This window comes from Danio rerio, chromosome 11, assembly GCF_052040795.2.
Source record: "Danio rerio strain M-AB ecotype USA chromosome 11, GRCz13ab, whole genome shotgun sequence".
Lineage (NCBI taxonomy): Eukaryota > Metazoa > Chordata > Actinopteri > Cypriniformes > Danionidae > Danio > Danio rerio.
Window position 1 is genome coordinate 18,545,548 of NC_141031.1, and position 23,181 is coordinate 18,568,728.

The 23,181-nt window shown below is 38.5% G+C and overlaps 2 protein-coding genes and 1 long non-coding RNA gene across 4 annotated transcripts in view; 2 read left to right on the plus strand and 1 right to left on the minus strand.

The window, feature by feature from the left end:
- The window catches only part of agtrap (angiotensin II receptor associated protein), a 29,279-nt gene extending 7,145 nt beyond the window's left edge, over positions 1 to 22,134 (plus strand). Inside the window, 1 exon segment of one of the 2 annotated variants that reach the window (NM_001201345.1) lies at positions 21,986 to 22,134. In NM_001201345.1, coding sequence (NP_001188274.1) covers positions 21,986 to 22,110 — 125 coding nt within the window. In that variant the 3' untranslated portion in view covers positions 22,111 to 22,134. 2 annotated transcript variants of the gene reach the window in all.
- Positions 1 to 23,181, plus strand: part of LOC147841737 (uncharacterized) — a 133,822-nt gene that overhangs the window by 8,368 nt on the left and 102,273 nt on the right. The window lies entirely within an intron of this gene.
- Positions 13,401 to 20,423, minus strand: LOC147841738 (uncharacterized). Its single transcript, XM_087273521.1, has 2 exons — positions 20,324 to 20,423; positions 13,401 to 20,057 (listed from the first exon to the last, which is right to left on the minus strand). The coding sequence occupies exon 2, from the start codon at positions 19,846 to 19,848 to the stop codon at positions 14,035 to 14,037; it is 5,814 nt and encodes a 1,937-aa protein (XP_087129647.1). The 5' UTR covers positions 19,849 to 20,057; positions 20,324 to 20,423; the 3' UTR covers positions 13,401 to 14,034.

Here is a 23,181-nt window from a genome sequence, read left to right on the forward strand (position 1 = left end):
TGTAGTGTGTGTGTGTGTATAAGTGTATGCATGTGTGCGTGCTTGCCTCACTCAATGTGTGGCCACCACACTGGCCAATCACATACTCCCTCCTTTAGGGAATGTCACTGGCACATCGGGACAAATGGTCAGCCATAAGGTTTTCTTTGACAAAAAAAGATTTTCTGATTGAAAAACGGAAGGGCTGCATGGCCAGGTACCAGTGGGTAATATGACTGTTGGTATCTTTCATTTCTTGAAGCCATTTCTTGAAGCCATTGTAGTGCTTTATGATCAGTCTTCAGTATAAACTCCCAGCCTAGCAGATAATACTTCAAAGAGTCCAATGCCCACTTCACAGCCAAGCATTCCTTTTCCATGATGAAATAGCGAACTTCCCTGGGGAAGAGCTTTCGACTCAAGAAGGCCACTGGGCGTCGTGTGTCAGACCTACCCTGCAGCAATACAGCTCCCAGGCCTAGATCTGAAGCATCAGTTTGCAAAACAAAGGGTTGGTGTAAATCGGGGTTATGCAAGACAGAATCTCTACTCAAGGCCTTTCTGAGATCTTGGAAAGCTGCAACAGTGTTTTGGGTCCACTTCAGCTGATTGGGACTCCTTGAACCAACCATGTCTGTCAATACTGCAGTTGGGAATAAATCTGTGATAGAACCCAGCCATACCCAAAAAGGACCTCAACTCCTTACGAGTTTGTGGCTGTGGACACTATTCAAAGGCCCGTACCTTCTCCATCTGAGGTCGGAGCACCCCTTTACTGATAACAAACCCCAAGTACTCTGTCTCTGCCTTTGCGATGGAACACTTTTGGGGATTAACTGTCAGGCTGACTGCCTGAATGCGTTGCAGAACTTCCTGGAGATGCTGCAGATGTTGCTGCCATGTGATATTGTAAACCACAATATCATCCAGATAAGCAGCTGTAAATGGTAGTCCTTGCAGTACCTGGTCCATTAGTCTTTGGAAGCTGGCCGGTGCCCCATGCAGTCCAAAGGCTAGAACCTTAAAATGGAATAGGCCCTAGAGGGTTTTCAACGCAGTAAGTTCTCTGGACTGCTGAGTCAATGGAATCTGCCAATAACCTTTTGAAAGATCAGTTTGAGGTACCCAGTCGATTAGTGAGATCACTGATTTGTGATTCGCCAAGGTACTCTGAAAAGACTTCTGTTAAACAAATGTCTCTTACCACATGCTGTTGCTGTGGGGACAGGTGACTCAGATCCACATCTCCTAGAGCTGACTGGTGCAGAAATACTTCAGAATCATCCTCTTCTTTGTCTTGCCGGATCATCAAGCTGTTGCTAGATCCAGGAGGATGAGGAAACCATTGTTTAAGCAGATTTATATGCAGTGTACGTGTAGAATGAGCATGGTCAGATGCAACTTCATGTGTGGTAGGACCCAGTTTCCTTTTGATTTCATACAGCCCCTGCCAGTTTGCAAGCAGCTTATTTTCATGACTGGGCAACATAAGAAATTAGCTTAAATGAATGTGTATTTTGTTTGTGTGTGTGTGTGTGTGTGTATAATATATATATATATATATATATATATATATATATATATATATATATATATATATATATATATATATATATATATATATATATATTAGTGGTGTCAATCGATTAAAAAAACTAATTAATTGCACCTTTTAAAAAAAATTATCGCGATTAATCGCATTTAAAATACTGAAACTTGTCATTTTGGCTATTCAAATGTAAAATTACTGTAAACACAAGACAAAAACTATTTCAATTCAAAATATAATTGTTTATTAGAATTTTGTTCATAACCACAATAAACCATCAAGATCCTGGCTTGACAGCCATATTTATTACAGAAATTAAAACACAGGCATGTTAATGCCATTTGAATTTCAAAACAATCAATGCCAATAAAAAAACATTGATTTCCATGTTGGATTCTTAGTGGACTGCAAAAAAATGCCAAAATACAGGCATTACAGATATGGAAAATGAAAAATTATAATAATGAACTATTGAATACAAACAGTTGCACTCATTGTAAGGTTTTATTGCTGTGAGTTGAGAACATTAATTATAAAGTAGAAACAATTTTGCTTAATCCTCCTATACATTTATCTAGTTGCTAAGACTAGGAGTATCCCGCAAATCGCTCACTCCACCCCTGACACCCATCAATGAGCCTGACACAGACACACAGACAGACACACACACAACACGCTGGAGGGACTCCCTTCAGATTAAACATGCATGATCGCGTTCATCAAATTTGCTTAAACTAAGCGTCCCTAAAGTATTTTTGTATTACACAAGCATTCTGACACAACAGCGCCAAGCAAACGATTTTGTTGTGTTTAATGAGGAAACATGCTAAACATGGAGGGCTCATGCTGAAAGGCAGAGTAATGCCCTGTCTTTGACAGTTCGCGACTTCACCAGAGACTTTCTGAGTACATTTACATAAGACACCAATACTCCGATTTTAATATGATTAAGATTATACTCTTATTAAAAGTCTACCATGTAGCCTAAGCAGCGATTTTATAACCTTAAAGGAACACCGAGTCACGAATTGCGGAGGATTTTCTTTCTGTTCGCCATGCGGTATCAACTTACAACCGAAGTCGAAAGTTAAAAATGAAACACCCGAAATTGCATGAAACTCTGAATAACCTCTAATGCAACTAATTGTTTTATAGTAAAAATTTCCTTCAAAAAGTGCTTCCTTGGTCTTATCCACATTTCTTGCATGTTGAACACACGTCCACCACAACAGGAAGTAAAAAAAAAACCTGCAATTGCGTTAATTGCATAAATTTTTTTTACGCGTTAACGCACTAATTTTGACAGCGCTAATATATATATACATATATGTTGTGTGTGTGTGTGTGTGTGTGTGTGTGTGTGTGTGTGTGTGTGTGTGTGTGTGTGTGTGTGTGTGTGTGTGTGTAAAAGTGTATGCATGTGTGCGTGCTTGCCTTACTCAATGTGTGGCCACCACACAGGCCATCACACATGTAAACAGCATTTTTTGATTAATCCAATTAAGTTCATAATCAAACTAAACAGAAATCAGATTTAAGACATGTGGAGTATGCCAATTTTACTGGCATTATTGAAGTGCAGTTTAGACATGTAAACACCAAAATCAAACTACAACCGTTGTGTAGTGATTTTCGCTGCATTTTGCGACAGAATAGTCTATACACGCATGGCTGTTTGACTCTATTCTCTACACCTACAGAGCCAGTGAACGACCACAGACACCTGCATAGAGGGGCCAAGTGTCAAACTGCAGTCAAAGTCGACAAATTAAAAATGAAACACACAAAATTACACAAAACTCCATAGAAAACATTGGATAGCCTGGTGACGCAATGACGTTAATCGAATTATGTGCTATGACATGTAAAATGGGATCATGAAAGGAACATTCTTCATGTAAACACCTTAATCATATTGTTGGCTTATTAAGATTAAAGCAAATAGTTAGATTACTGATGTCCATTGTAAACATAGTCAATGTTCAGTCAATTCGCATGATATTTCTTATCCGTTCTTTTCTGCTTAATGTTTAAACAGCATGACAAAAATAAAAAGCTAATGTTCCAATTGAGGACTTTTTTTCCCCTACTTCTATGTCTATGGTCATTGACGACATGATCATGTGCTTCCTGGATGTAATGCAGGCTAATCACTGTCAGCAGTTTCATTTTGCTAACATTGTAAACTGCTGGTATATAGTACTTATGATTCCCCTATGCTGTACACAAACTATCGACAAATAATTCACATACAAATAAAATCATAGAAATGACATTATTATTATTCATTCATCATTATTTTCTTGTCGGCTTGGTCCCTTTATTAATCCGGGGTCACCACAGCGGAAAGAACCGCCAACTTATCCAGCAAGTTTTTATGCAGCGGATGCCCTTCCAGCCGCAACCCATCCCTGGGAAACATCCACACACACACTCATACACTACGGACAATTTAGCCTACCCAATTCACCTGTACCGCATGTCTTTGGACTGTGGGGGAAAACGGAGCACCCGGAGGAAACCCACACTAAGGCAGGGAGAACATGCAAACTTCACACAGAAACGCCAACTGAGCCGAGGCTCGAACCAGCGACCCAGCGATCTTCTTGCTGTGAGGCGAAAGCACTACCTACTGCGCCACTGCCTCACCCATTATTATTATTATTATTTAAAATGCAGCGCAGTAGGTAGTGCTGTCTCCTGACAGCAAGAAGGTCGCTGGGTCACTGGTTCGAACCTCGGCTCAGTTGGCGTTTCTGTGTTGGAGTTTCTCCCTGCGTTTGCGTGGGTTTCCTCTGGGTGCTCCGGTTTTCCCCACAGTCCAAAGGCATGTGGTACTGGTGAATTGGGTAGGCTAAATTGTCCGTAGTGTATCAAGGTGACCGTCACAGCCCTATCTGGTCCTGTAGCCATGAAGGAGCTGGTCACAGACCTGCCTACCCCTCCAGTGGGTGAAAGCACATAAAGGCGTTGGATGAGGGGACAGGGAGTGATTGTCTATTCGTAGCTGTGTGTGTGTGTGTGTGTGTGTGTGTGTGTGTGTGTGTGTGTGTGTGTGTGTGTGTGTGTGTGTGTGTGTGTGTGTGTGTGTGTGTGTGTGTGTGTGTGTGTGTGTGTATGTGTGTGTGTGAGTGTGAGTGTGTGAGTGAATGTTTCCCAAAGATGGGTTGCGGCTGGAAGGGCATCCGCTGCGTGAAAAATGTGCTGGATAAGTTGGTAGTTTATTCCGCTGTGGCGACCCCGGATTAATAAAGGGACTAAGCTGACAAGAAAATAAATGAATGAATGAATGATTTTTTTTTTTACAACTGAAATATGACAAGTAACTTGTAACAAGTACGTTTTTGTAATGCAATAATTGTTAGCATTTGTATAGTTTATCTGCTATGATTCACAGTAATTTAGTGATAATGATTTGACTGAATGGCTCAAAGGCAACACGGTGGCTCAGTGGTTAGCACTGTTGTCTCACAGCTAGAAGGTCGCTGGTTCAAACCCTGGTTGGGCCAGTTGGCATTTGTGTGTAGAGTTTGCAAGTTGTTCACATGTGTTTCCTCCGGGTGCTCTGGTCCCCCCCCCCCCAGTCCAAACACATGCGGACTACTATAGGTGACTTGAATAAACTAAATTGGCCATAGTGTATGAGTATGAATCAGTGTGTATGATGTTTCCCAGTACTGGATTGCAGCTTTAAGGACTTTCGCTGTGTAAAACATATGCTGGATAAGTTGGCGGTTCATAATAAAGGGACTAAGCCAAAGAAGAATAAATAAATGAATGATTCAATTTTAAATTGGGTTGGCTGTGTTTCAATTGAGTTGGTATTTGTAGAATAAACTGATTGGCCATCGAGAATCTTTACATAATCCTGTCCCTTTGTGCATTTGCTTTTTGTGAATGACCTGCCTTTTGAAGAAACTTGAATGAATTAGTGATTGTAAAGATTTTAGAAATAATAGTTATGGAATCTTCTCTTGCTTAGGCTGAAATTGCTTTTCAAGATTTTACTTTTCCGAGAACTCTGCTTAAAATAAATGGTCACATTTTATTTTAATAGTCAGTTTGTTGAATTTTAGTTACATTGCATCTACATGCCAACTAATTATCAAAAGATTATAAGTAGACTGTTCAGTTGGGGTTAGGGTTGGGGTTAGTGTAAGTTGTGAAGTTTCTTATAGTCAGTTAAATGTCTGTTGAAGGTGCAGTATCAACAGAAATGAAGCAGACAGTATACTAATACTCAAATGAACCATCAAAATAAAGTGTTACCATTCATTCATTTATTGATTCATTTTTTTCAGCATAGTCCCTTTAATAATCTGGGGTCACCACAGCGAAATGAACCGCCAACTTATCCAGCATATGTTTTACGTAGCCCTTCCAGTCACAATCCATTACTGGGGAAAAAAAGTGTTACCAAATATTTGGAATTAATGTGTAACATACAGATGCTGACAACGGAGGTGAGAATCCAATTGCAGAGTCTTTATTACACAAAGAATGGTCAGGCAGATAAGGGTCGATCAAAGAAGCAAACCGAATCCGAAGGACAATCCAAAAGAGTAGCCAAAACCAGACATGAGATTGGTACAGGCAGCTAACATCAAAAAATCAACAAAGCAAGAAATCAAGACACAGCAAGGCAAATCACTTCGTAATGCTACAGGTAGAACAACAAGACTCAGCAACTAGTGTGAGTGAGTGAGGTGTAATTATAGTCCTAACAGGACTACAGGAGCAGTTTTAAGCATATTTCATGACGTTACAATCACCAGCAATCTACCTACCGCAGATCGCTGGTGATTGTAACGTTATAAAAATATGCTTAAAACTGCTCCTGTAGTCCTGTTAGGATAACAAAAAAAAGGACTAAGCGATGACCTTAAAATTAGGAAATTGTAGTTCCCTAATTTTCCTTTCTACTGTGTGTGCATGTGTGTGTACAGTCTGTGTATGTGCATTGAATGAATGAATGATTCTTATGCCTTTTCTTAGGATAATGCTTATAGTATAACATTTAAAATCAAATCCCCTGTTCGCCACTTAACACACAAATATGAAACTTTCAGAAATAATTTTGATTTATAATGTAAGAACACAGCAAATCATAATAGCAGAAGGGGAGACCGGGAATAGTTGTAACATTTTTTACATTTCTCTATATATCTTTGAGATCTTTTACGCCAGTGCATTCAAAATTTTAATGAAAAGTGCTATTAATTACATAAATGTTATCCTTGCAGCACAAACAGTAAGTGCTTAGTTTAGTTTCAAACAGGATGAGTGAAATCTTACAATTCACCTCTTAATCACCATGTGCTTAAATAACATCAGGATTTCCCCCCAGGGTGAGAAGTAACTGTATAAAATAAGAATTATGATTTCAAAAATGAGTTTAAAAGCTTTTTGTTCAACACTGAGTTTTCAGCATAGTTGTTGTGTGTCTCTGTGTTGCAAAGCTGAATACAATGTGCACGTGTGTCTCAGCTTCAACATGGCTTTATGAGCCCGCAGAGAACAGGTCAGCAACTGAAGACTAACTTATTTGGCTTTGAGGTCTTTCTGTAGACCTGTAGAAATAATAAAATTAAATCATATAAATACAGTTGGCGGCATGGTGGCTCAGTGATTAGCACTGTCGCCTCACAGCAAGAAGGTCACTGGTTCGAGTCCCGGTTGGGTAAGTTGGCATTTTTTGTGTGGAGTTTGCATGTTCTCCCTGTGTTCGTGTGGATTTCCTCCGGTTGCTACGGTTTCCCTCACAGTCCATAGACTTGCTCTAAAGAAAAATTGAGCTAAATTGTTAGTAGTGTATGAGTGTGTGTGGGAATGCGAGACTTGGTTGCGGCTGGAAAGGCATATGCTGGAATAGTTTCATCCTGCTGTGGCAACCTCCGGTAAATCAGAAGCTAAGCCGAAGGAAAATTGAATGGATAAATACACTTTTTAATCTGCTTGGGGTTGGTGGTAACAATTCATTGATGTTGCTAACCATGAGTTTGTTGTTACAACTTCCCTATAGTCTTGCAGACATGAATTTGCTCAACTTACAGCTAAAAGCTAAAGCATAATTACTGACAACATACATTAAAATATCATTTAGCTTTGATGGATTTAACTACAAATCAGGCATTGCTATCCCAAAAATTATTTCAATAAAACTATGACTTTCTGTGAAATGTAGTTTTTTCCATCTAACGTGCTGCATTTGCTACGGGACTCATATATGAATATGAACATGTGTGAAGTGATTCAGCTGATTTGTAACTAGTGCCTGATTTTAGAGATTGAAAATGTTACAACTGACCCTTGTTACAACTATCCCCGGTCTCACTCTAATTTAATTTAATGCCCTTGACAGTGGATCATTGTTGGGTGGTTTTGCGCTTTGATGTGGACAGAGATTCTTTTTAAAGAAAGTCAGGAAAAACTCACTTTTATAATAGTTTCTGGATAAGAATGGGCATGGCCTAAATTGTATGAAACGGGTCAATTGAAATGCCTATGTAAATGGTGATTGCAATCTGCATGTGCAGCCACTCCCAAAGTTAGGGCTATAAAAGACCTGCAGAATTGCACATCAGACTTATAGTTCAGAGCCAGCATGTCTCTCTGAAACTTGTGTTATTGTGAGAAGTGCAAAAAGAGAAGTTCCAGTTGTGTAATGTTGCATTTAGCCGCAGATCCTGGGTCTTGTGTTCTGCATTTCATACACACAAAAAGAGCAGTCGAGTTTGCCTCAGGGCACTGTGTAGTCTGGCAATGAACTGTGAGGTGTCCTTGAGGCAAAGCCGCACAAATTTATAATTTTTTTTTCCTGTGGAGAACCAGGTACCTTTAAAAAATAAAATAAAATAGAACAACGTTTGACAATATAGTCATTGGCCTTGATGACCTTAATGTATGTGAATTGATGACCTACAATATGTAAATGTTTTTTCAGCCAATGATAAACTTTTGGTAAAAGGTTGTGACTATTTTTAATTTCACAAGTTTCCTTTTACAGCACTTAAATGTAAATAAAGGGTAATGAGATATGCAATTGGCCTCATTAGTAGCAGGCTAGCGCAGAAACTCTATTGAAAATACTGGGGTAATATACATTTCCATATTTGAATGAAATGGTGCAGAAAATTTTAATTTAATGCAGGGCTCCTTGTCCGATCTGATTCCTGATTTATAATGAAATCAGCAGACATGCTACACACAACTACACACATCCTTTACTCAACCAGAAGTACAGATACTCATGTTTAAAATGACACCCAAATTCCTCTTAGAAGGTTATAAATATGCAAACATTGCTCATACAACAATAGACCTATATAAACATGAGTATATTGACAACACACAAAAAATGCAACAGCCTAACAACCATATTATTTTTATAGTCATTTTTTAATTTGTTTTATTTAATATTAACCTCAACTAAAGAGACTGGTGGACACAATGTTTTTAGCACAAATCTATTCTTGGTTTAATTTTGGAGACCGCCAATCTGAGGTCTTTCTCAATATTCAGTTGTGGTATTTATTTTTATTTGATTGCCATAAATGTGTCAGAAAGTTTACCCTGGTGTTTATTTTAATCAAAATTTAAAGTAACACTCAGTCCTATGAAAAAAAAAATGTAAAGGCTGATGGCTTTTTATTTGCTTGTTGTTGTTTTTTTACTATTAAAAACTACTATTTTTATCTTCTGTGGTTTTTGGTTAAAACATTGTTATTTAAATAGTTTAATAACATTTTTTTTTAACTTTTTTAAATTACCAAGTGACCCCTGTCATTGTCTCGCAACCCCCACTTTGGGAACCACTAGTCTAGCACATATGGACACATTTCAGAGAACCTTATTTTGCTTCCACCCATTGCCAGCTGATTTGTTTCCAGACTCAGGCCCTCCTCGGGAAAAATACATTAGATCAAAGCTGGCCTTGGTGCTGGCGCACATTGGTATTTTTCCAATATGATAAAATAATATACAGTCAAGCCTGAAATGATTCACCTTCCAGACCGTAGGTTGAGCACCTCTTTCTAGTCTTAATAATGCCACTTCCACAACAGCAACCTAGTTTTCCCATGTAGTCTCCCATCCAGGTACTGAGCAGGCTTAGCCCTGTTTAACTTCAGTGAGTAACCGATCTTGCTGCAGAGTGATATGGCTGTGGCTTTAAAAGCAGTTTACAACACTATTAGCCCCCTTAAGAAATATATATATATATATTTATATAATTTTTTTTTATAATTTTGACTTCATCTCTTCACATGCTATGTTTAGTTCTCACACACACTTATGTGGACCACGCATAGAATGGCTGAACATGTAATGTAATGTAATGTGTATTTATATAGCGCATTTATTGTGTATGGCCATACACCCAAAGCGCTTCACAATCATGAGGGGGGGTATCTCCACACCACCACCAGTGTGCAGCATCCACTTGGATGATGCGACGTTAGCCAGAGAACATCGGCGCCAGTGCGCTCACCACACACCAGCTATTGGTGGAGTGGAGAGACAGTGATAGAGCCAATTTGGTGGGAGGGGATGATTTGGAGGCCATGATCGTAAGGGCCGATAGAGGGACTTTGGAAGTGCCATGCGATTTTTATTGACCACAGAGAGTCAGGACCTCGGTTTAACATCTCATCCAAAAGATGGCGCCCACTGACAGTGTAGTGTTCCCCTCACTTTTACTGGGACATTAGGACTCACACAGACCACAGGTTGAGCGCCCCCTTCTGGCCTCACTAACACCACTTCCAACAGCAACCTAGTGTTCCCTAGTGGTCTCCCATCCAGGTACTGACCAGGCTCAGCCCTGCTTAGATTCAGTGAGTAAAAGGTCTTGGGCTTCAGGGTGACATAGCTGTGGCATGTCATACATTACATTGGCTTTTTTCATACATTTCTGCTTTTTTGCTGCAAAGAAAATATGAAAATCCTTTACATCTCTCCAATAAATTACATAATCAACTAGTTTAAACTCAAAATCATATTTATATTCATATTTTTTTAGATTAATTCAGTAAACAAAAGCAGAATAATGTCAGGGTTAATTTTAGGTATGATGTTTAGGTTGCCAACTGGTGATTGTTGTATGGTGGATGTATTTTTTTCTTTTTCTTTATTTTTCTTTTTTCTGAACTTTTATTGTAATTTCAATTATTAACTATTTAATTATTACTTTTTATTATTTTATACACTGATCATGTTAGTTTTGGGTTCTGATGTGGTTTTCGTGTGTCCATTATTCATCTTTCTTTATAATTCTTCATGTTCTGTATGTGACTTCTTTTCTTCATTCACTGCCCTGCTTGCTGTCTCGCTGTATTCTGTATTTGTCTCTCAGACTTGGAAACATCCATGGATAGTCGCTGCACCACAGACAGTGCGGACAGCACATTGCTTGGCCGTCGCTACTGAACCTTCCCTTCTTTCCCTCCTGCAGTCCTCTTCAGCTTCCTCTAATAACTGGACATTTTCATCTGTGAACTGTTGTGGTTAATTTCATTTTTTTCTTATTCCTATTCACATTTTGTGTTTTTGTATTTATGCATCCCATCACCATGCTTATTGTAAATAATTGTGCATTTGAGTGTTTCCTGTAAGTCTTCTTTTGTTCTTTTCTGTTTTATATATATATGACATTATTTTATTCTCTTTGAATGTGTGTGTGTGTGTGTGTGTGTGTGTGTGTGTGTGTGTGTGTGTGTGTGTGTGTGTGTGTGTGTGTGTGTGTGTGTGTGTGTGTGTGTGTGTGTGTGTGTGTGTGTGTGTAAAGAAAATCATCAGTTGTGAAGTCTATTTGATCAAGAAGTGTCTGCGTAAAGATACAATACAATGCACTCAGCATTACAGTCTTTTTATGGCAGTACTTTATTCATTAAGGCATTACAGGAGGTTCCAATCATCAATGTTAGAAATTATTTACGAAATTCTTCAACAACAGATTGTAACTTGGATTAAAGTAGCATTTGGTTGGTCATTGTTCTAAACGTGTTCATACGTACCTATTTTTTTTTTATGTTTAAGTATTTTTAATATCTAGAAGATAAAGTATAAACTAAAAAATAAAGATAAAGCTGAAAAACTTAATTTAAACTTTAAAGGGCACATATTTTACCCCTTTTTCAATATTTAAGATGTGTTTATTTATTGTGTCTGGAAAGTTTCAGCTCAAAACAACCATCAGATTATTTATAATACCTTTCAGAATATTGTAATTTCCATCTATTTTTATGCACATTTTAGACATTCGCCCAGAAAATGGTTGATGGAAACGGCAAGATGCACATGAAAAATTTTTGAGCTCAACTGAGTGGGACAAACTTTTTATTTAATAAGGAAAAAATATGCATAAACTACGATGGAAACACTTTTACCAAACAAATTATTTTTATGGACATTAAAAAAGGTCATGTGACTTTGTTATAGGAGATCATGTGATAGTAAAAATGTGTGTGAATGGATAAACCAGCAGGCTGAGCACACTGTAAAGCATTGAAAATATTGATTTGGTCAATCTAAAATGCCATAACAGTCATTTCAGTATTAGTGTTATTTTATTAATTACCTCCAGGACTGTCAAGAGAGTCTGTGCTCCGCGTCTCAGGTCTATAAATGCCACCACGAGTTCATTGCATGTCAGCATTTGTCTTCTGAGGTGCAAGTCACTTGTGATGTGATGATATTGCTCTCTTTGACTCATTGGATGGAAACACTTCTTTATTCACACGTCTTTTGTGATATTTCAGTTTTGCGCATGAAGTTAATTCACATTTTTGGGTGGAAACATAGCTAATGTAGCTGTTTTTGTTGCCTGTGCCTTTAATGCTAGTTCTCCCTGCCCACTGTTCCCACGTGGCTGTCAGTGTGCCTCAGTTTCCAGCTGCATCAGATAAACAGCACAGTGACAGACACGAAGGAAGCAGATCTCTTGAACGTTTGTGAGAAATACTACAATAACAACTTTCCCAAATATTATTTGATGTATTTGTTGTAGAGTTAATTCAAGCCTATGGAACGTCATTGTGTGAGACTCATCATTGCATTAAGTTTACGCTAGAGAACCCGCCCCGTTTTCTATCCGCCGCGCCCGTTCCCGCTAACGAGTGGGGGAGAACAAGCCTATAACAAACTGTCTGTATAAACACACACACACACACACACACACACACACACACACACACACACACACACACACACACACACACACACACACATAAGCACCAAGCAAGTGACACACACACACATAGGCATCACACTCTTTCTCTCTCTCTCACTCACACACACAGACAGCACAAAGCTTTCTCTCTCATTCGTACGCGCACACATGCACAGACACACACACAGAGTGATGCTGTGTTTAGCTTGTTTGCTGCTGTCTCATTCACACACATACATACGCGTGCTCGCTCACTCGGAAGTCGGGAGCGATATTGTTGGACAATTACTCCCGTCCAAAATTAAACCAGTTACCGACCGCTCCCGCGCTTTATTCGGAAATGTATTACCGCGCCGCAGAAATCTGGTCGGGTTGAATGCAGACCTCTAGTTCACGCACACAAACACACACACACACGCAGTTGTGACAGGATACACGTTAATATCCTCTGCTGTATGGATATCTGTTATGTTAATGTACAAATTAAACTTGATTTAATGTCCATAACCGGGATTCTTCTTTCATAATTGTACTGATATGTGGCTGTGGTGATAAAGTAAAGACGGTAAAATCGCTGTAATAAAGTTTTAAAAAGGTTTTAAATTTGTAAAACTCATTGTACTGTCCTCAACATACTGTCCCTTAGTGATTGTTTTGACAGTTAGATAAACTCCCTTCCCTCACACGACTCTGAAGACAAGAAACTCATTTGCCAACAGGTTTAATGGTCTTGGGTATGGAGTGAAACTACAATAAAAAACAATAGGATACATAAATAATATGTCCACAAGTTAACAAAACTACAGAAGCATAGCTTTTACATGAAATACAGAGTGCTTTGTAGTAAATAATATCTTCTCTTATGTAAATACAAAATACTGAAATATAAAGCTAAAGCAAATTGTGGCTAATGTATTAGCTCTGCCGATAAGCTAAGAAGTCACTCTTGAGCTCAATTATTCATAAAACATACGAGTATAATGAACACCTTATACAATCAAAAACGTACTTACAAGCGATGCTGTTGCAAGGGTTAAGATTACAGAAAAACATGACGATTGCTGATCATCGTAGTCATTGCCGTGTGCTTGCAGCACTTTACTTCCTGATTTTAAGTGAACAGCAGGATCTACCTTGCTATAACTCAAGGTCACCACTAGATGGAACACTAACCATTTACAAAATGAAACCAAATCACTACTTAAAAGAATTACCCTTGCAATACACAATAATTATCTTGCCAATTAAAGATTAAACATTAATTCTGCTTTCATCAAATATGTTCCAACACACTCCCCGTCTGGCGTGGTAACATGCCACTATTTACAGATCCTTAAATTTAGTCAAGTTTCTCTGGTGTAAGAAGAAGGATAGTTTTTGTGATGGGACGTATGAACATCTTTGGTCCGTCCTTTTTAAAGACCTTGACTTCTACCGTGCGAACCTTGTTGTCTTTGCTTGGAAAAACTTGAGTGACAAGTCCCATTGGCCATTCATTTCTTTTTTGTTGTTCATCCTTCAAAAGCACAATGCTTCCTAGTTCAAGATCAGGTTTACTGGATGGCCACTTTCTTCTTGGTTGTAGAAGAGTTAGGTACTGCTTTTTCCATTTATCCCAAAAGGTTTGTGCCAAGTGCTGTACCTTTCGCCACTGTCTGATATGAAGATTTTTATCCACATCAAAAGTTGGGGCTGGAGCAATTGTGACCTTTTGGGTTAAGAGTGCACTGGGTGTTAGTATGAATGGATCATTTGGGTCAGACGACACTGGAACGAGTGGCCTTGCATTTATTATTGCAGTGACTTCTGCCATAAGAGTGGAGAGCATCTCATGTGTTAATGCTGAAGGTCCAAGCTGTTGAAGCATTGCATCTAGTATCCTTCTAGCAAGGCCTATCATCCTCTCCCAGGACCCACCCATATGAGAAGCATGTGCCGGGTTAAATTGCCACACACAGCTCTGATCCAAAAGGAACTTTTCTACGGAGGTTTTGTCAATGTTAGACAAGATGTTGAGCTCTCTGCAAGCTCCAACAAAATTTGTTCCTCTGTCTGAGCGAATGAGTTTCACAGGCCCTCGGATAGCAAGAAAACGCCGCAAGGCATTAATGAAACTAGATGTATCTAAAGATTCTATAAGTTCAATGTGTACAGCTCTCACGCTTTGACAGGTAAATATCACGGCCCACCTTTTGCTTTGTGCATGGCCACCTCTTGTTCGCCGCGCAACCACATCCCATGGGCCGAAGACGTCTAGTCCCACATTTGTAAATGGAGGATCCATGGATACACGATCTGCTGGTAGATCAGACATTTTTTGAGTCTGTGGTGTTGCTCTGAGTTTTCGGCAAGTAACGCATTCGTGAATGACACTGCAAACCTTCCTCTTTCCACCCACTATCCAGTAGCCAGCAGCTCGCACAGCACCCTCCGTATAGTGTCGCCCCTGGTGTCGCACTTTCTCGTGATGATGTTTAACCAAAAGTGTCGCAATGTGATGTTTGCCAGGGATGATAAGGGGATTTTTTACATCACCCTCAATCTGTGCTTCTGTTAATCGACCTCCCACTCTTAGCAGACCATCTACATCTATGAAAGGGTCTAAAGCTTTGAGGGAGCTTTGCTTAGAGAGCTTATTTCCCGTTTTCAAACTCTCATACTCTTGAGCATATGTCTCTTGTTGCACTGTTTTAATAATAATTTTTTCAGCACATAAGAGTTCCTCTACTGTAGGTGCATTAAGACAGTAATGCCAGCCCTTGCAGCCTGATGTCTGAGTTGTAGAACCTTTACAGAATTGCCGTGATATATGAAGAAGGCGTGCTGTGCCATGAATGCTAGATTTCCAGGTAGAGAACCTGGAAAATCGTTGTGCTCCAAGACTCTTATTCCTCAATGCAGTACTCAGTGTAGAGACTTCAGGACGTAGCTCTGCATCAGAAGAAGGATTTACAAGCTCAAATTCGTTCTTTTCTTGTGTGCAAGGGTTGTTTAACAGAAAGTTTGGTCCACAAAGCCAATCAGTGTTTTGAAGATGAGCAGCAGTAACATACCTTGTTGCAATGTCTGCTGGATTTTCTGTTGTGCACACATACTTCCATTGACTTGGATGAGTAGACTTGCGAATTCGAAGGACTCTATTGCTGACATATACATAGAAACGTCGTGATTCGTTGTGTATATATCCTAGCACTACCTTACTATCTGTAAAGTAAGCAATGTCATCCAAATGCATGTCAATTTCTGAAGTAATGAATTCTGCCAGTTCCACTGCCAAAACTGCAGCACACAACTCAAGACGAGGAATTGTTTGTTCTGGGCTGAGTTTTGCCTTACCCATGACGAAGCCGAGCTGACTGATTCCAAACGAATCTGTCAATCTAAGGTAAGCAACTGCAGCTATTGCTTTTGTTGAAGCATCAGAGAAGATGAACAACTCCCTTTGAGTGGCTGTAGAAGGTGATATATTTGTGTAGCATCTTGGAATGTTTAGATTTTTCAAATCAATCAATGATTGTCGCCACGTTTCCCACTTTTCCTCCATTTCTTTGGGAAGGGGCGCATCCCAGTCATCATTCTGATTATTAAGTTCTCTCATGATCAGTTTACCTTGAATTGTTACTGGGGAAACAAACCCAAGAGGATCGAAGATGCTATTGACAGTAGATAATACACCTCTGCGAGTAAAGGGTTTTGCTTGTGTGTCGATTTTGAATGTAAATGTGTCCGTTCGCAGGTTCCAGTTCAATCCCAGACTGCGCTGTGTCGGAAGCATGTCAGAACCAAGATCCAAGTCTTTGATTTCACTAGCATGATCTTGAGATGGGAAGGCCTTTAGAACTTCTGTGCTGTTCGAGGCTATCTTATGAAGCCGTAGATTGGAACCAGCAAGAATTCTCTGCGTGTTTTTAAGCAGATCTATTGCTGCTTTTTCTGTTGGAAGTGACTTCAATCCGTCATCTACATAAAAGTCACGATTCACAAAGCTTCTTACATCAGGGTCACCATCCTTAACAGACTGTCTGAGACAGTAGATGGCAACAGCAGGTGAAGGGCTGTTCCCAAATACATGGACGCGCATTCTGTACTCTACAATGTCCTCTGATGGGTCATTATTACGAAACCACAGAAACCTTAGGAAGTTACGGTCGTCTTCTCTCACTAAGAAACCGTAGAACATTTGTTCAATGTCAGCTGTTATAGCTACGGCTTCCTTGCGAAATCGCATGAGCACACCGACAAGCGTGTTGTTCATATCTGGCCCAGACAATAGAACATCATTCAATGAAACATCCTCATACCGAGCACTGGAATCAAAAACCACTCTTATGTTTCCTGGTTTTTTAGGGTGGTACACCCCGAAGAGTGGTAAATACCAGGATTCTTCTCGTTCTAACAGCAGGGGGGCTTCTTCTGCATATTTTTTATCGAAGATTTTGTCCATGAATGTGAAAAAGTGTTGTTTCATTTGTGGGTTTCTCTCTAGATTACGTCTCAAGATTAACAACCTTTTCAAGGCTTGACATCTGTTGTTGGGGAGTCTGCACCTTGGAACTTTGAAAGGCAGCGGAGCTATCCAGCTATTGTTTTCATCTCTCTCCAATCCTTGTTCCATAATATGGAGAAATGTCAAGTCATTGATAGATGGGGCCACTTTATTGTCGTCACAAGTAACCTTGAATACGTCCTTGCCCAATTGATCATGTTCGTGATTGCAGAAAAGTTGTTCCATAGAACAAATTCCATTATCATTTTTTTGCTCATTACTTTTCCTCCCTTTTACACAGAAAACATTAGGACAGGGATCAAAGATAGAAGGACGTTGTTCCTTTGTGTAAGTGAAGAAGGTACTCACAGCTGTAGACTTATGAATGCCATTTAGACAAACATTGCCAACTATCACCCATCCCAAGTCAAGTTTCTGTGCATAGGGAGCATCATTGGGACCATTAACTTGACTGCGCACTTTATGAACTCTGATGATGTCACGGCCCAGAAGCATCATGATGGGAACATCTGGCTCCAATTCTGGTATGAATGAAGCTATAGGCTTCAGATGAGGGTGATGGAGAGCAGCACTTGGTGTGGGAATTTCTGCCCTATTGTCAGGAATGTTGTTACATTCAAGCAAACTTGGTAGAGAAAAGACTACTTTCCCATCCAAAGACTGCATTTGATATCCTGATGCTTTTCGACTAATGATTTCCGTCACTCCAGAACAAGTTCTCAGGGTGTAGGGAGTAGCTGGGGTATTTTCTTTGAAAGCATCAAAGAATTCAGAGCGAGCTAATGACCTGTTGCTTTGCTCATCGAGGATCACATAGACTTTCATTGCTTTTTCAGGTTGACCTTTGGGATACACTTTTGCCAAACTGATTTTTGAGCATGACTTACTGCTATGGTCATCTCTGCAAACCTCAGTGCAATGAGCCTCCACTTCTTCTAGTGATGTAGAAACTTGCTCCCCGCCATGCAGCGGTAAGGATACAGTTTCTTGAGCTTTTTGAACAGGACCAGGGTGTAGTGCAGAAATATGCTTCTCACTTCCACACTCAGAACATTTCGTAACAAATTTGCAGTTCTTAGCAATGTGTGTAGTAGCTATGCAACATTTGAAACAAATGCATTTTTCTTTTAGGAATGCATAACGTTCCTCTAAAGGTTTCTCACGGAAGGAACGACAGTTCCTAAGTAAGTGAGGTTTGTTGTGAATGGGACAGAGTTTCTCTGCATCCACAGATTTTCTTTCATCTTTATCTGTGTCTAAATGTACAGGGGTAGACACATTCATCTTATTAACTGAGACTTCTCTTGATTTGTTTGACTTCCAGCTAGATTTCTCTGTTTTGTAAACTGAATCTGTTTGAGTAAAGAAGTTGAAACCTGGGTCATTCCTGATTCTTGCTTGCTGACTTATGAAGTCAACCAAGACCTCAAAGGGGGGGAAAGAGACACCATATCTCTCTTTGTAACCAGCTCCATATGACAGCCACTTTTCTTGAAGATTGAATGGCAACTTTTGTATTATGGGATTGATGCCTTTTGCTGTGTCCAGATATGTTAAGCCTGCAAGGTATCCATCAGCTTTAGCTGCCTCTATTTCCATGAGAAGATCACTTAATTCATGAAGCTTTGAGTAATCTCTGCTTGAAATTCTTGGAAAACTTTCAATGCGCCTGAAAAGAGCTCTTTCGATTACTTCTGGTGCACCATAACATTCCTCCAGTCTAGTCCATATCATGTCAAGGCCTTTCAGTGGTTGATTAATGTGCACTGATCTCATGCGTTTAGCGTGTTCAGCTGATTCCTTTCCTAACCATTTGACTAACAAGTCCATTTCCTCACTAGCTGTCAAATCCAGGCCACTTACTGCATTTTGGAAAGACCGTTGCCAAGCTCTGAAGCTTTCTGGCTGGTCATTGAACTGTATTAATCCAGTATTAACAAGTTCACGGCGAGCAAAATATCTGACGAAGTCTGAAATATCTGTTTTGTCTTTTACACTCTGAGGCATTTGACTTGTCGTTGAGACAGGGGGTATGTGGCTTTGTGTGAAATGTGCCCTCCGTCTGTGTACTCCGCTATCTGTTGGGTCATGAAGATGGTACCTTCTTGGTGTAAACTGTGATGCTTGTACAGAATCTCTCCTTGATTGCATGTGATAGAATTCAGCATCGTCTGAACAACTCTCTGTCTTGAGACGTGTATCCGGAACAGAATTTGTAACTAGTAATTCTGTGTGAGGCTTTACTGTCTCTGCGGAAGGGAGTGGTTCTGGTTGTGATGCCAATTCTGTAGATGCATGTAGATTCATCTGTTCAATGTATTCACTTGTTCGCTGCATAACATCGGCAGGAGTGGTTGTCAGTTGAGGCTCATGTTTACTATGAACACTGGTGTTAGCTGCTGCTTCTAAAACTTCTGCTTCAGCTACAGCTGCAGCAGTTTCTCTCTCTAAAGCCATTTTATCAATTTTTGCCTCCAACTTGGCTTTCTCCACCTTTATTTTTTCTTCTTCATCTGCAAACTTCAAACGTGCTTTAGCTGCTTCCGCCTTTGCTCTAGCCATAGCAGCTGCAGCACTTGTAGAAGAGCTGCTCGATCTTGAACAAGATGCATACGATCTGGTTTTATATGAGTGTGTAGACTCCATTGTGCACTTGATACTCTTATCAATTTACTTGAATCTTCATAACTGCTGTTGTACTCTCTTCTTGCAGCCGCTTTTTCACTGTACTGTCCTCAACATACTGTCCCTTAGTGATTGTTTTGACAGTTAGATAAACTCCCTTCCCTCACACGACTCTGAAGACAAGAAACTCATTTGCCAACAGGTTTAATGGTCTTGGGTATGGAGTGAAACTACAATAAAAAACAATAGGATACATAAATAATATGTCCACAAGTTAACAAAACTACAGAAGCATAGCTTTTACATGAAATACAGAGTGCTTTGTAGTAAATAATATCTTCTCTTATGTAAATACAAAATACTGAAATATAAAGCTAAAGCAAATTGTGGCTAATGTATTAGCTCTGCCGATAAGCTAAGAAGTCACTCTTGAGCTCAATTATTCATAAAACATACGAGTATAATGAACACCTTATACAATCAAAAACGTACTTACAAGCGATGCTGTTGCAAGGGTTAAGATTACAGAAAAACATGACGATTGCTGATCATCGTAGTCATTGCCGTGTGCTTGCAGCACTTTACTTCCTGATTTTAAGTGAACAGCAGGATCTACCTTGCTATAACTCAAGGTCACCACTAGATGGAACACTAACCATTTACAAAATGAAACCAAATCACTACTTAAAAGAATTACCCTTGCAATACACAATAATTATCTTGCCAATTAAAGATTAAACATTAATTCTGCTTTCATCAAATATGTTCCAACACACTCATTCTTGATCATATTTGATGATGATTGATGATCACAACGATCCCAGTTTCTTTGTGTATGTCCTGTCTTGTTGATATGATTATAGGCGTTACTACAGAGACATGTTAATATGCGACGTCAATCATTTTGGTGGGTACGGGAACCACACTCCTACGTCACGTTGTGGTGGGCCGCAAAATGGGGAAAATTTGGATCCTATTTTACTGTCAGGAAATTTAAAAAAAGAGACTTAGTGTATTTTTATCACTTCAATATGACTGTGGACAAACTATACCTAAACACAGTTATGTTCAAACTGCTTAAAAACGATGTTTAGGTGCCCTTTAAATGAGCAGTTTTCCATATTTTGTGTATTTTATTTTATTTCCTGTTTATTTATGTTTTTGAAATGCATTATGGTACATTTTCTGTGACTTTTTTTGTTTACTCTTTACATATTATTTCTTATACATTATATTATTTCAAACTACTAAAGTGTGAATAAATTTTCAACATCAAAAGTCGACAGAGCAAAGATCAAGATCCCATAATGCAATTCCTACTCGTAAATATATGAATAAATGCTTGTGAATCACGAAATACGGAAACTGTTATTTAACATGTTTTACAGCGGTTAAATTAGCTATAATATTATGTTAAAAAGGAATTTATAATAATAACTTTTGTATAGCTATAATAATAATAACTGTTTTATGAAGGTCTCGAAGGTCCCCCCTCATGATTATCTCGAAAATATCCACACTGTAACACAACAGTTCATTTTCTAGCTGTATAACGTCTGACTGAATGGGCACAGAAGTGCTGATTTATTGCATTTAAATTAGTTGTCAATATTTGCCTGTGTTTTTATTGCACATTATAAGGGAATCGTGTAATAATTTTTTATTTAGACTGGACTTCTCAGGTTGTGCTTAAATAAATAGAAGCAAAATCAAATTGATCCGTTTTACTTGGCTTGATTTCTTTTTTCTTTCCTTTTGTATTACTATTTTTTTTTTTACAAAGTAGTTTTGCATGTTAAAGAAATAAGGTCTAAAATGTCATTTAGAACATTAGACTATAAATGTGCAGTAAAAAGTGTCCGTTTACTCATTTATTAATGAAGTTTCTTCAGTTAATGGATCATGATCATTCTGGATGAATGAGAAAAGATTAGGCTAGGTTCTGAATATTGCTCTTGCTGATATCAAGAAATCATATGGTGAGTTAACAATGTCAATATGTATTTTTTTTTTTTTTTTAAGTGTGTGTTTCTTGAAAACAGTAAGCATGGAAGTCCCCCCCTAGTAAACCTAATCATTAAAGAATTGTACATGAGATTGAGTTGGACTTTCCATTCATTAATTCTGGATTTATTTTTCTTATTTTTTTTAATTTCAGGTTTCCCATCAATATCGCGAAACAGAGATGCCTACCAGTCTATTGACCACAACGATCAATCTGGAAGCTCTGCCAACCCCTTTGGCCAAGCGGAAGATGGCAAATCTGGCACTCGTTCCTACTAAACATTTATTAAAAAATATATATAGCAAAATGTTTTGCAACCCAGGCTAAATGTGAATTTTTGCTTGGTTCATGATTTGTGTATGTTTTTGTTTAATTTGTATGCCTATTTATTATTATTATCATTATTATTATAAATAATAGTATTAAATATAATGTTGAAGCATGAAGGAAAACAACTTTACATTTGGAGATGCCTCGTTACTGAAGAAAACTCAGAGATAAATGAAAACCCACCTTCAACACCTTTTTAACCTGAGGACTGCTTTGTACAAGTGCAAGCTGTTTGATGTTTTAAAGGTGTTATTTGTGAAGCTCAAAATTTGCTGCTTCATAGTAAGGTTCCTTGATGCTATAATTTTGGTGTGCACAACATTATTATTATTTTTTACTTTTACTTTTCTTCATTTACTATTTTGTAGCATAAAATTGGTCCATTTTGTGAAAAGTTTAAACTTTTTTTTCCAGCCTGATCTCACAAGAAAACGCAAGTATTTTACGTTTTGTCAGTTTAGTGGCTAATTCGTACAAATTTGTACAAGTTCAGTCATACAAAAATGAATGATTTTAAAAAGTAGGCATGGCACCTAACCCCACCCCTAACCCCAACCGTCATTGGGTGATGAGCAAATCGAACTAAATTGAACGAATTAGATTGTACAAATTCATATGAATTAGCCACTAAAACAAATAGTTATGAATTACTGTGAGATTGCATTGGTTTTTCTTAAACCTTGTCATGGGATCTGTCCTGTATTAGCTATATATTAGCTAAAATATTATAATTAGTAAAATTCTATGTTATCTATCATTCGTTATCATATATGGCCATATATATGTGAATTATATATATATATATATAGTTGAAGTCAGAACTATTAGCCCCTCTTTCTTTTTTTAAATATTTCCCAAATTATTTTAACAGAGGAAGAAAATTTTAGATATCGATAAGATTTTAGATATAGACACAGTATGTCTCATAATATTTTTGCTTCTGTAAAAACTCCTATTTGTTTTATTTTGGCTAAAATAAAAAAGTTTTTAAATTTTAAAAGCCATTTAGAGGTTATAAT